At 49.0% G+C, this 12,732-nt stretch overlaps 1 protein-coding gene across 2 annotated transcripts in view; it reads right to left on the reverse strand.

Moving 5' to 3' along the window:
- The window catches only part of slc47a1 (solute carrier family 47 member 1), a 40,745-nt gene that overhangs the window by 13,846 nt on the left and 14,167 nt on the right, over positions 1–12,732 (reverse strand). For both annotated transcript variants that reach the window (XM_029699388.1, XM_029699390.1), the window contains exons 7-12: positions 5,927–6,024; positions 5,303–5,400; positions 5,090–5,203; positions 3,841–3,908; positions 2,851–2,959; positions 84–159 (exon numbers count right to left, since the gene is read on the reverse strand). In XM_029699388.1, coding sequence (XP_029555248.1) covers positions 84–159; positions 2,851–2,959; positions 3,841–3,908; positions 5,090–5,203; positions 5,303–5,400; positions 5,927–6,024 — 563 coding nt within the window. The remainder of the gene's footprint in view (positions 1–83; positions 160–2,850; positions 2,960–3,840; positions 3,909–5,089; positions 5,204–5,302; positions 5,401–5,926; positions 6,025–12,732) is intronic.

A 12,732-nucleotide genomic window follows, 5' to 3' on the forward strand; every position in this document is an offset into this window, starting at 1 on the left:
TTTTGCTCATCATTCTCAAGGGTTTCAATCATTTCAGACCACATTGTCTATTAATAATAAATGATATATTGTCTAACACTCACTGGTCTGAGGTGAAGATATAGCCTAACACATGCCTGGAGCTACCGATGGCAATACCCTGGAACACAGCCAGCACTCCTGCAGCACAAACAACATATACAACTAGATTAATAATATATACAACAATATATAAAACAATATACAGTATCCAGTCAAAGGTTTGGACACACAAGTTTTTTAATATATATATATTTTTTTTACTATTTTCTACATTGTGGAATGCTAGTGAAGACATTAAATAACACATATAGAATCATTTAGTAACCAAAAAAAGTGTTAAACAAATCAAAATATATTTTAGATTTTAGATTCTTCAAAGTAGCCACCCTTTGCCTTGATGACAGCTTTGCACACTCTTGGCATTCCTTCAACCAGCTTCATGAGGTAGTCACTTGGAATGCATTTCAATTAACCTGTCTGGGCTAGGGGGCAGTATTTTCACGGCCGGATAAAAAACGTACCCGATTTAAACTGGTTACTACTCTTGCCCAGAAACGAGAATATGCATATTATTAGTAGATTTGGATAGAAAACACTCCGAGGTTTCTAAAACCGTTTGAATGGTGTCTGTGAGTATAACAGAACTCATATGGCAGGCAAAAACCTGAGAAAATTCCAAGCAGGAAGTGGCCTGTCTGAGAATTTGTGGTTCTTCTTTTGATTCTCTATCAAAACTACTGTATCTGTGGGGTTATGTAGCACTTTCTAAGGCTTCCATTGGCTCTCTAAAGCCTTCAGAAAGTGGATTGAGGCGTCTCCTGTCTCTGGGCAGAGTATAGTAGCTCAGTATCTCAGTGGTCTGCCTGGTGACAAAGAGATTGGGTATGCGCATTCACATGACCACGCTGTTTTTTCTTTTCCTCTTTGAATGAATACACTTGTCCGGTTGGAATATTATCGCTATTTTACGAGAAAAATACCATAAAAATTGATTTTAAACAGCGTTTGACATGCTTCTAAGTACGGTAATGGAACATTTTGAATTTTTTTGTCTCGAAATGCGCTCGAGCGTTACCCTTTGGATAGTGACCTGAACGCACGAACAAAACTGAGGTATTTGGACATAACTATGGATTATTTGGAACAAAAACAACATTTCTTGTGGAAGTAGCAGTCCTGGGAGTGCATTCTGACGAAGATCAGCAAAGGTAATACAATTTTTCTAATACTAATTCTGAGTTTAGTGTGCTCGAACTTGGCGGGTGTCTGAATAGCTCACCGTGATGGCTCAGCTATGTACTCAGAATATTGCAAAATGTGCTTTCGCCGAAAAGCTATTTTAAAATCTGACATAGCGATTGCATAAAGGAGTTCTGTATCTATAATTCTTTAAATAATTGTTACGTATTTTGTCAACGTTTATGATGAGTAATTTAGTAAATTCACCGGAAGTTTCGGTGGGAATACATTTTCTGAACATCACACGCCAATGTAAAAAGCTGTTTTTTGATATAAATATAAACTTGATTGAACAAAACATGCATGTATTGTATAACATCATGCCCTAGGAGTGTCATCTGATGAAGATCATCAAAGGTTAGTGCTTCATTTAGCTGTGTTTTGGGTTTATGTGACATATATGCTTGCTTGGAAAATGGCTGTGTGATTATTTTTGGCTATGTACTCTCCTAACATAATCTAATGTTTTGCTTTCGCTGTAAAGCCTTTTTGAAATCGGACAATGTGGTTAGATTAACGAGAGTCTTATCTTTAAAATGGTGTAAAATTGTTGTATGTTTGAAAAATTTAAATTATTGCATTTTTGAGGTTTTTGTATTTCGCGCCACGCTGTTCCACTGGCTATTGAATAGCCCATAGAGGTTAACAGGTGCTAAAAGTTAATATGTGCAATTTCTTTACTTCTTAATGCATTTGAGCCAATCAGTTGTGTTGTGACAAGGTAGAGGTGGTATACAGAAGACAGCCCTATTTGATAAAAGACAAAGTCCATATTATGGCAAGAACAGCTCAAATAAGCAAAGAGAAACGACAGTCCATCATTACTTTAAGACATGGTCAGTCAATACGAAAACTGTTTTGTGCTGGGGACAATACAAGGCCACTTTAAAATGTGCAGTTTTGTCACACAAGACATTGCCACAGATGTCTCTAGATTTGAGGGAGTGTGTAATTGACATACTGACTGCAGGAATGTCCACCAGAGCTTTTGCCAGAGAATTGAATATTAATTTCTCTACCATAAGCCACTTCCAAAGTCGTTTTAGAGAAGTTGTTAGTACGTCCATGTTTCAGCATGATAATGCACAGTCCCATGTCGCAAGGATCTGTACACAATTCCTGGAAGCTGAAAATGTCCCAGTTCATCCATGGTCTGCATACTGAGCAGACATTTCACTCATTGAGCACGTTTGGGATGCTCTGGATCGACGTGTATACGAAAGCGTGTTCCAGTTCCCGCCAATATTTGCTTCTAACAGTACCAAGAATTAGAACAGGTCATGGTAGAAATAGTTTTAGCTACTTCGCTCCGTGGTCCTGGAATTCTCTCCTGAACATTTTTTAAATCTGATGATCTAGTCATGTTGGAGGAGTTTAAACACTTGATCGATGTGTATATAATAGAAGATGTCTTTAGTCATGACATTTGTGTTTTTTTAACGTAATATGTAATTGTTGTACTGTATGTGTGTCTAAACTTTTGTTTAATCTTGTTAGTGTATGTACATTGTTTTGTCTGAAACTTTGTTCCCCTTGTTGCTTTTTTTTTTATTGAGCAACTTAACAATATAATGCTAAGCATGTTTTTACCTGAGAGCACCAGGGCTACTTTGCAGGTGAGTAGAGCCCTGGAAGTGTCTCCTGCTCCCAGAGCGTTACCTACCCGCACACAGGCAGCGGCATGGACACCTAGAGGGAACTGGACAAGGACCCCACAGTTAGTTACCACACAGGCAGCCACATGGACACCTAGAGGGAACTGGACAAGGACCCCACAGTTAGTTACCACACAGGCAGCCACATGGACACCTAGAGGGAACTGGGCAAGGACCCCACAGTTAGTTACCACACAGGCAGCCACATGGACACCTAGAGGGAACTGGGCAAGGACCCCACAGTTAGTTACCACACAGGCAGCGGCATGGACACCTAGAGGGAACTGGACAGGGACCCCACAGTTAGTTACCACACAGGCAGCCACATGGACACCTAGAGGGAACTGGACAAGGACCCCACAGTTAGTTACCACACAGGCAGCGGCATGGACACCTAGAGGGAACTGGGCAAGGACCCCACAGTTAGTTACCACACAGGCTAATGTTGAAATATGTGTGTTCACACGTAGTACAATCAATTAGTGAGTGGAACCAGGTTTCCATCCAACCCTTCTCTGCCAGTAAAATACATGGGTGGTGGCGGCTCACTCATGAGTTCAGATCCCTCTAGTTGTCCATGCCGCTGCAATAAGCGTTGTCCATCCATGGTGTATCCCTGGTGTATCCTTGGTGTATACTATCCCTGGTGTATACTATCCCTGGTGTATCCCTGGTGTATACTATCCCTGGTGTATACTATCCCTGGTGTATACTATCCCTGGTGTATCCCTGGTGTATCCCTGGTGTATCCCTGGTGTATACTATCCCTAAAGACAGTGGGAGCTGGGTGAATAGTGTACAACACTGAGACATAAAGACAGTGGGAGGTGGTGAATGGGGGAGAAGGTGATCTTGGAGTTCAGAGTGATTAAGGGGTGAGGAGAGTTATGGGGAAGAGGTAACTAGGTAGGTGTGTGTTTCTCACCATGTAGGTAATGGCTCCTATCTCCAACAACACATGCTGTGCTGCAAGATCCACCTCTCCAAGCATACCTAGAGAGATAAAGAAAATAGAGAGAGAGAGAGAGAGAGAGAGAAGTGCACTCCTAGAAAAAAGGGTTCTTCGGCTGTCCCTATAGGATAACCCTTTTTGCTTCCAGGTAGAACCCTTTTGGATCCCAAAAGGGTTCTACCTGGAACCAAAAAGGGTTCTTCAAAGGGTTCTCCCAATGAGGACAGCCGAAGAACCCTTTTAGATTCTAGACAGAACCCTTTTAGATTCTAAGGGTGGGGAGAGAGCAGCCTGATGACTAGAAATAGACCTGATGGTAATAGCACGTCTTTTTAAAGTCTTCCCCAAACCATAGCCCTAACCTTAACCACTCAGAATGAATGCCTAAGCTGTTGACCTTTGAGTTGTTTCTGTTTTAACCTTGTAACCATGGAGAATTAACCCTGCAACCACACGGAATTAACCCTGCAACCACACGGAATTAACCCTGCAGCCACACGGAATACGGAATTAACCCTGTAGCCACACGGAATAAGGAATTAACCCTGTAAGCACACGGAATTAACCCTGTAACCACACGGAGTACGGAATTAACCCTGTAACCACATGGAATTAACCCTGTAACCACACGGAATACGGAATTAACCCTGTAACCACACGGAATACGTAATTAACCCTGCAACCACACAGAATACAGAATTAACCCTGCAACCACACGGAATACGGAATTAACCCAAAAATAGATGTTCTTATGGCCTCCCGGGTGGTGCAGTGGTCTAAGGCACTGCATCACAGTGTTAGCTGTACCACTAGAGATCCTGGGTTAGAGTCCAGGCTCTGTCTCAGTGGTCTAAGACACTGCATCAAAGTGTTCGCTGTGCCACCAGAGATTCTGGGTTCGAGTCCAGGCTCTGTCGCAGCCGGCCACGACCGGGAGACTCATGGGGCGGCGTACAATTGGCACAGCATCGTCCTGTGGCGGACCGGGCGTAGTGCACGCTGACTAGGTCGCCAGGTGTACGGTGTTTCCTCCAACACATTGGGTGCGGCTGGCTTCCGGGTTGGATGGGGCATTGTGTCAAGAAGCAGTGCGGCTTGGTTGGGGTTGTGTTTCGGAGGACGCATGGCTCTCGACCTTCGCCTCTCCCGATACCGTTGGTCGGATGGTTTTTAATTCCTATTAAGTAAGTATAACTGTCGACACACACACACACAGACTGACCAGCGAGGAAGCCTCCTATCTCCCAGACCCACCACTCGAAGCAGACCATCAGGGTACTGGGGATGGCCAGCTGCATGTAGGAACCCCACTCCTGGAGAGCCTCACTGGACCAGCCTGGAGAAGCACCCACACATCAGTCATCGCTAAAAAACAAACAAATATCTATAGGCGTCAATAAACACATTTGGCCAGCAGAGGGAGTATGTGTCTGACCTGTCCATGTGTTCTTGTGGAGTCCTCTCCAACAGATATACAAGTAGAGGAGCAGACAGATGGTGATCTGAGACAGGCTGTTCGCTATAGCAGAGCCTCTACACAACACAACAACACAGACACAGGATCAATAAACACACACACACACACACAGAAATGATACATAACAACACATTTACAGTAATTGAGAGGATGAAGGGGAGGAGAAGGAGGAGGAGAAGAGAAGGAGGAGGGGAGAAGGAGGAAGGGGAGGAAGAGAAGGAGGAAGGGAGAAGGAGGAAGGGGAGGAAGAGAAGGAGGAGGGGAGAAGGAGGAAGGGGAGGAAGAGAAGGAGGAGGGGAGAAGGAGGAAGGGGAGGAAGAGAAGAAGGAGGGGGAGAGAAGGAGGAGGGGAGAGAAGGAGGAGGGGAGAGAAGGAGGAGAGGAGGAAGAGAAGGAGGAGAGGAGGAAGAGCAGGAGGAGGGGGAGAGAAGGAGGAGAGGAGGAAGAGGAAAGGAGCAGGAGAGGAAGAAGAAGAGGATAGGAGAAGGAGAGGAAGAAGAGGATAGGAGAAGGAGAGGAAGAAGAGGATAGGAGCAGGAGAGGAAGAAGAGGATAGGAGCAGGAGAGGAAGCTAGGGCAGTACATGACTCCCATCTCCAGGCTGATGATCAGGATGTAGTTCACAGCCAGGTTAATGAGGTTAGCTGCTGCTGCTGTGTACATCTGAGGTAGGATGATCCCCTGGGAGAGACAGTTAAATCAAATCCATTTTTATTTGTCATATGCAGCAAATTCAACAGCTGTAGAACTTACAGTGAAATGCTTACTTACAAGCCCTTTTAACCAACAATGCAGTTCTAAGAAAAATAAGAGGGGACAATGCAAATAGTTCAGGTAGCCATTTGATTAGTTGTTCAGGAGTCTTATGGTTTGGGGGTAGAAGCTGGGCTAGGGGGCAGTATTTACACGGCCGGATAAAAAACGTACCCGATTTAATCTGGTTATTACTACTGCCCAGAAACTAGAATATGCATATAATTATTGGCTTTGGATAGAAAACACCCTAAAGTTTCTAAAACTGTTTGAATGGTGTCTGTGAGTATAACAGAACTCATATGGCAGGCAAAAACCTGAGAAGATTCCTTACAGGAAGTGACCTGTCTGACAAGTTCTTGTTCTTCTTGGCTCTCTTTAATGAAAACTGAGGATCTTTGCTGTAACGTGACACTTCCTACGGCTCCCATAGGCTCTCAGAAGGCGGGAAAAAGCTGAATGATGTAATTCCAGCCACTGGCTGAAAAACATTAGCGCTTTTGGTAAGTGCTCTATCAGAGGACAATGGGACTGAGGCGCGTGCACGAGTCGACCCCATGTTTTTATTTTCTCTCTCTTTGAACCTAAACATGCTTTCCCGGTCGGAATATTATCGCATTTTTACGAGAAAAATGGCATAAAAATTGATTTTAAACAGCGGTTGACATGCTTCGAAGTACGGTAATGGAATATTTAGAATTTTTTTGTCACGAAATGTGTCGTGCACGTCACCCTTCTTTACCATTCGGACAGTGTCTTGAACGCACGAACAAAACAGTGTCACAGTCTCCACAGAAAATGGTGCCCCTCCTCGGCCGGGCGGCGCTCGGCGGTCGTCGTCGCCGGTCTACTAGCTGCCACCGATCTATGTTCTGTGTTCGTTGTGTTTTGTCTGTTTAAGTCCGCACCTGTTTCCGTTTCTGTAATTAGTGGGGGGGTATTTAGTTTGTTCCTTGTGGTTTGTGTTTTGTGCGGGATTGTTTATTCGTCAGCGGGCAGGTCTGTGAACGTTTGTGTTTTTTTGCACATTTTTCCCCAGCGGCTTCTCGCTAGAGGAATGTTATATTTGCCGGGCTGCGCCCCGTGCGTATCTTGGTTTTCTCGGGGTTAACTGTGTTCCCGGGTGGTCTCTGGGCACACCCTATGCCCTTGTGTTACGCCGAGTGGGTTTTTTCCACCAAAATAAATATACCGTTCTACGGCACAACTGGACTACGTCTCCTGCATTTGACTCTACCTTTTCCTCCTGCCTTACGGAACCGTGACAGAATCCCGCACCAAAATAAATGTGGAGTCAGCAGGAGCAGAAGCACCGTCAGTGGCCGAACAGGTGTCACAGCACTCCAACCTCCTCCACCGCCTGGGCTCGGCGATGGACCAAGTGCTGGCCAGATTGGAGAACTGGGAGAGAGGGGCTTCAATCACCAGACCAGCTCCGGTTCCTCAGCCGGCGCCTCTACAAACCCCACCTGAAGCGGGCGCGAGCGGCATCCGGATTACGCCACCCAGGGAGTTTGACGGGACAGCTACGGGATGTAAGGGGTTTTTACTACAGATTGAACTCTACCTGGCGACCGTTCGCCCCTCTCCCTCCGACGAAGAAAAGGTGAGCGCCCTCGTCTCTTGTCTTACGGGTAGAGCCCTGGAATGGGCCAACGCGGTTTGGGATGGCCCAGACTCGGCTTGGGGTGACTACCCAGAGTTCACCCGCCGCTTCCGGGTGGTATTCGATCATCCCCCGGAGGGCAGGGCGGCGGACGTGGACCGTGGGGTCGCTAAAAGGTTAGGGATTCCCCTGGTTCAGCTGGACCACCCCTTCCCTGTGCACGCCTTAGACAGTCGACCACTAGGGTCCGGCCAAGTGGGGGAGGCTACTGTACCACTGGTTATGGCGACGTGGGGGGGCCATGTGGAACGTATCAGCCTCGTCCTCATTGACTCCCCGGCGTTTCCAGTGGTACTGGGTATCCCCTGGCTAGCCACTCACAACCCTCAAATTTCATGGGGACAGAGGGCTCTTAAGGGGTGGTCGAGGGAGTGCTCAGGTAGATGTATAGGAGTTTCCATCGGTGCAACCACGGTGGAGAGTCCAGACCAAGTCTCTACTGTGCACATTCCCTCTGAATATGCCGATTTGGCTATCGCCTTCAGTAACACGAAGGCGACCCAATTACCACCCCATCGACAGGGGGATTGTTCGATAAACCTCCAGGCTGGCGCGGCCCTTCCTAAGAGTCACGTGTATCCTATGTCTCAGGAGGAGACAGTGGCTATGGAAACATATGTCGCTGAGTCCTTGAGACAGGGATACATTCGGCCATCTAAATCCCCTGTCTCCTCGAGCTTCTTTTTTGTGAAGAAGAAGGAGGGAGGTCTGCGCCCGTGCATTGACTATAGAGGTCTAAATTCGATCACAGTGGGTTTCAGTTACCCGCTACCTCTCATTGCTACGGCGGTGGAGTCATTTCACGGGGCGTGCTTCTTCACCAAACTAGATCTCAGGAGCGCGTATAACCTGGTGCGTATCCGAGGGGGAGACGAGTGGAAAACCGCATTTAGTACCACATCTGGCCATTATGAGTACCTCGTCATGCCGTATGGGTTGAAAAATGCTCCTGCTGTCTTCCAATCCTTTGTGGATGAGGTTCTCAGAGACATGCTCGGACAGGGTGTGGTGGTGTACATCGATGACATTCTGATCTACTCCGCCACACGCGCCGCACATGTGGCTCTGGTGCACAAAGTGCTTGGGCGGCTGCTGGAGCATAACCTATACGTCAAGGCTGAGAAATGTGAGTTCTCCAAACGAGCCGTCTCTTTCCTAGGATATCGCATTTCCACCACAGGGGTGGTGATGGAATGTGATCGCGTTACGGCCGTGCGTAATTGGCCGACCCCTACCACAGTGAAGGAGGTGCAGCGGTTCTTGGGGTTCGCCAATTATTACCGGAGGTTTATCCGGGGTTTTGGTCAGGTGGCAGCTCCCATTACCTCACTGATGAAGGGGGGTACGGTGCGACTGCGTTGGTCGGCAGAGGCGGACAGAGCCTTCCGTCGTCTGAAGGTTCTGTTTACCGACGCTCCGGTGCTGGCGCATCCAGATCCCTCTTTGCCATTCATAGTAGAGGTGGACGGAGGCTGGGGTCGGAGCAGTGCTGTCGCAGCGCTCGGGCGCTCCTCCGAAGCTCCGCTCCCTGTGCATTCTTTTCTAAGAAGCTGAGTCCGGCGGAGCGCAACTATGACGTGGGGGACAGGGAGTTGTTGGCCATGGTCAAAGCTTTGACAGTGTGGAGACATTGGCTTGAGGGGGCACGTCACCCTTTTCTCATCTGGACCGACCACCGTAACCTGGAGTACATCCGAGCAGCGAGTTGACTTAATCCTTGTCAGGCCAGGTGGGCCATGTTCTTTACGAGGTTCCAATTCACCCTTTCCTACATTCCGGGGTCTCGGAACCGGAAGGCCGATGCACTGTCTCGTCTCTACGACTCCGAGGAGCGGACCATCGATCCGACTCCCATACTCCCGGCGTCCTGTCTAGTGGCACCGGTGAGGTGGATGCGGACATCGAGCGAGCGGTTCAGGCGGAACCCACTCCCCCTCAATGTCCCGCGGGTCTGAAGTTCGTTCCGCTTGGTGTTCGCGATCGCCTGATCCGATGAGCTCACACTCTACCCTCCTCGGGTCATCCTGGAGTGGAACGGACAGTGCGAGGCCTGAAAGGAAAGTACTGGTTGAGGATGTAAGACACTATGTCTCTTCCTGTTCAGTGTGCACCCAGTGCAAGGCTCCTAGGCACCTGCCTCGGGGGAAATTACAGCCCCTCCCCGTTCCACAACGACCTTGGTCTCACCTCTCGGTGGATTTCCTTACGGATCTCCCGCCATCTCAGGGGAACACTACCATCCTGGTTGTTGTGGATCGGTTCTCGAAGTCCTGCCGTCTGCTCCCATTACCCGGTCTTCCTACGGCCCTACAGACTGCGGAGGCCCTATTCACCCATGTCTTCCGGCCCTACGGGGTGCCCGAGGACATCGTATCTGATCGGGGTCCCCAGTTTACTTCCAGGGTGTGGAGGTCGTTTATGGAGAGGCTGGGGGTCTCGGTCAGCCTGACCTCGGGTTTTCACCCCGAGAGTAATGGGCAGGTTGAGCGCATTAACCAGTGGGCAGGTTCCTGCGGTCGTATTGCCAGGACCGGCCAGGGGAGTGGGCGAGGTTCGTGCCATGGGCCGAGAAGGCCCAGAACTCTCAGCGCCACTCCTCTACTAACCTGTCACCTTTTCAGGTTGTGTTAGGGTATCAGCCGGTCCTGGTGCCCTGGCCAGACGGAGGCTCCTGCGGTGGAGGAATGGGTACAGCGCTCTCAAGAGACCTGGAATGCTGTCCAGGAATGCCTGAGGCGAGCGATAGGTCGACAGAAAGAAAGCGTTGACCGCCACCGCAGTGAGGCTCCCGTTTATAATCCGGGGGACAGAGTCTGGCTCTCGACCCGGAACCTGCCCCTCCGCCTGCCCTGCCGGAAGCTGGGTCCGCAATTTGTGGGGCCGTTCAAAGTCCTGAGGAGAATAAACGAGGTGTGTTATAGGTTGCAACTCCCATCATACTACCGTATTAACCCCTCGTTTCATGTGTCTCTCCTCAGGCCGGTGGTAGCTGGTCCACTACAGGACGCTGAGGTGCGGGAGGTCCCTCCGCCCCCCCTGGACATCGGAGGGGCCCCCGGCGTACACAGTCCGGGCCATCCTGGACTCCCGGCGTCGGGTAGGGGGCCTGCAGTACCTCGTGGACTGGGAGAGGTGCTGGGTTCCGGTGAGGGACATTTTGGATCCCACTATGCTCCAGGAGTTCCATCGTCTCCGTCCGGACCGGCCGGCGCCTCGCCCTCCGGGCCGTCCCCGAGGACAGTGTCGGCGCACTGTGGGAGCCGCGCGTCAGGGGAGGGGTACTGTCACAGTATCCACAGAAAATGGTGCCCCTCCTCGGCCGGGCGGCGCTCGGCGGTCGTCGTCGCCGGTCTACTAGCTCTGGCACCCCTATGGTGGAACAAGCTCCCTCACGACGCCAGGACAGCGGAGTCAATCACCACCTTCCGGAGACACCTGAAACCCCACCTCTTTAAGGAATACCTAGGATAGGATAAAGTAATCCTTCTAACCCCCCCCCTTAAAAGATTTAGATGCACTATTGTAAAGTGGTTGTTCCACTTGATATCATAAGGTGAATGCACCAATTTGTAAGTCGCTCTGGATAAGAGCGTCTGCTAAATGACGTAAATGTAAATGTACAAGGAGCTTGCAGATGTAAATGCACAATGCAATGCTTTACTTGCTGAACATATGAGAGTTTCTACTGTCTTCTCTGAGATGTCAAAATCCATTCAGAATGATTTGATAGCTCCCATCGCGTCATATGTAAATGTAAATCTTTTCAGTCTCCTGAGGGGGAATAGGTTTTGTCGTTCCCTCTTCATGACTGTCTTGGTGTGTTTGGACCATGATAGTTTGTTGGAACTTGAAGCTCTCAACCTGCTCTACTACGCGTGGGGACTGAGGAGGCACCTGTGTTGAGGATCAGCATGGCAGATGTGTTGTTACCTAACCTTACCACCTGGGGGCGGCCCATCAGGAAGTCCAGGATCCAGTTGCAGAAGGAAGTGTTTAGTCCCAGGGTCCTTAGATTAGTGATGAGCTTTGAGTGCAGTATGTTGTTGAACGCTGAGCTGTAGTCAATGAATAGCATTCTCACATAGGTGTTCCTTTTGTCCAGGTGGGAAAGAGCAGTGTAGAGTGCAATAGAGATTGCATCATCTGTGGATCTGTTGGGGCGGTATGCAAATTGGAGTGGGTCTAGGGTTTCTGGGATAATGGTTTTGATGTGAGCCATGACCAGCCTTTCAAAGCACTTCATGGCTACAGACGTGAGTGCTACGGGTCGGTATTCATTTAGGCAGGTTACCTTAGTGTTCTTGGGCACAGGGACTATGGTGGTCTGCTTGAAACATGTTGGTATTACAGACTCAGTCAGGGAGAGGTTGAAAATGTCAGTGAAGACACTTACTTGCCAGTTGGTCAGACCATGCCTGGAGTACACGTTCTGGTAATCCGTCTGGCCCCGCAGCCTTGTGAATGTTGACCTGTTTAAAGGTCTTACTGACATCAGCTACAGAGAGCGTGATCACAGTCGTCCGGAACAGCTGATGCTCTCATGCATGCTTCAGTGTTGCTTGCCTCGAAGCGAGCATAGAAGTAATTTAGCTCGTCTGGTTGGCTCGTGTAACTGGGCAGCTCGCGGCTGTGCTTCCCTTTGTAGTCTGTAATAGTTTGCAAGCCCTGCCACATCCGACGAGCGTCGGAGCCGGTGTAGTACGATTCAATTTTATTCCTGTATTGACACCCTGCCTGTTTAATTGTTCGTCGGAGGGCGTAGCGAGATTTCTTATAAGCGTCCGGGTTAGAGTCCCGCTTCTTGAAAGCTCTACCCTTTAGCACAGTGCGGATGTTGCCTTTAATCCATGGCTTCTGGCTGTTGTATGTACCTGTGGTCCCTTTTGGGAACGATGTCATCTGTGCATTTATTGATGAAGCCAGTGACTGATGTGGTGTACTCCTCAATGCCATCGGAAGAATCCCGGAAC

Source organism: Salmo trutta, chromosome 19, assembly GCF_901001165.1.
Source record: "Salmo trutta chromosome 19, fSalTru1.1, whole genome shotgun sequence".
NCBI lineage: Eukaryota > Metazoa > Chordata > Actinopteri > Salmoniformes > Salmonidae > Salmo > Salmo trutta.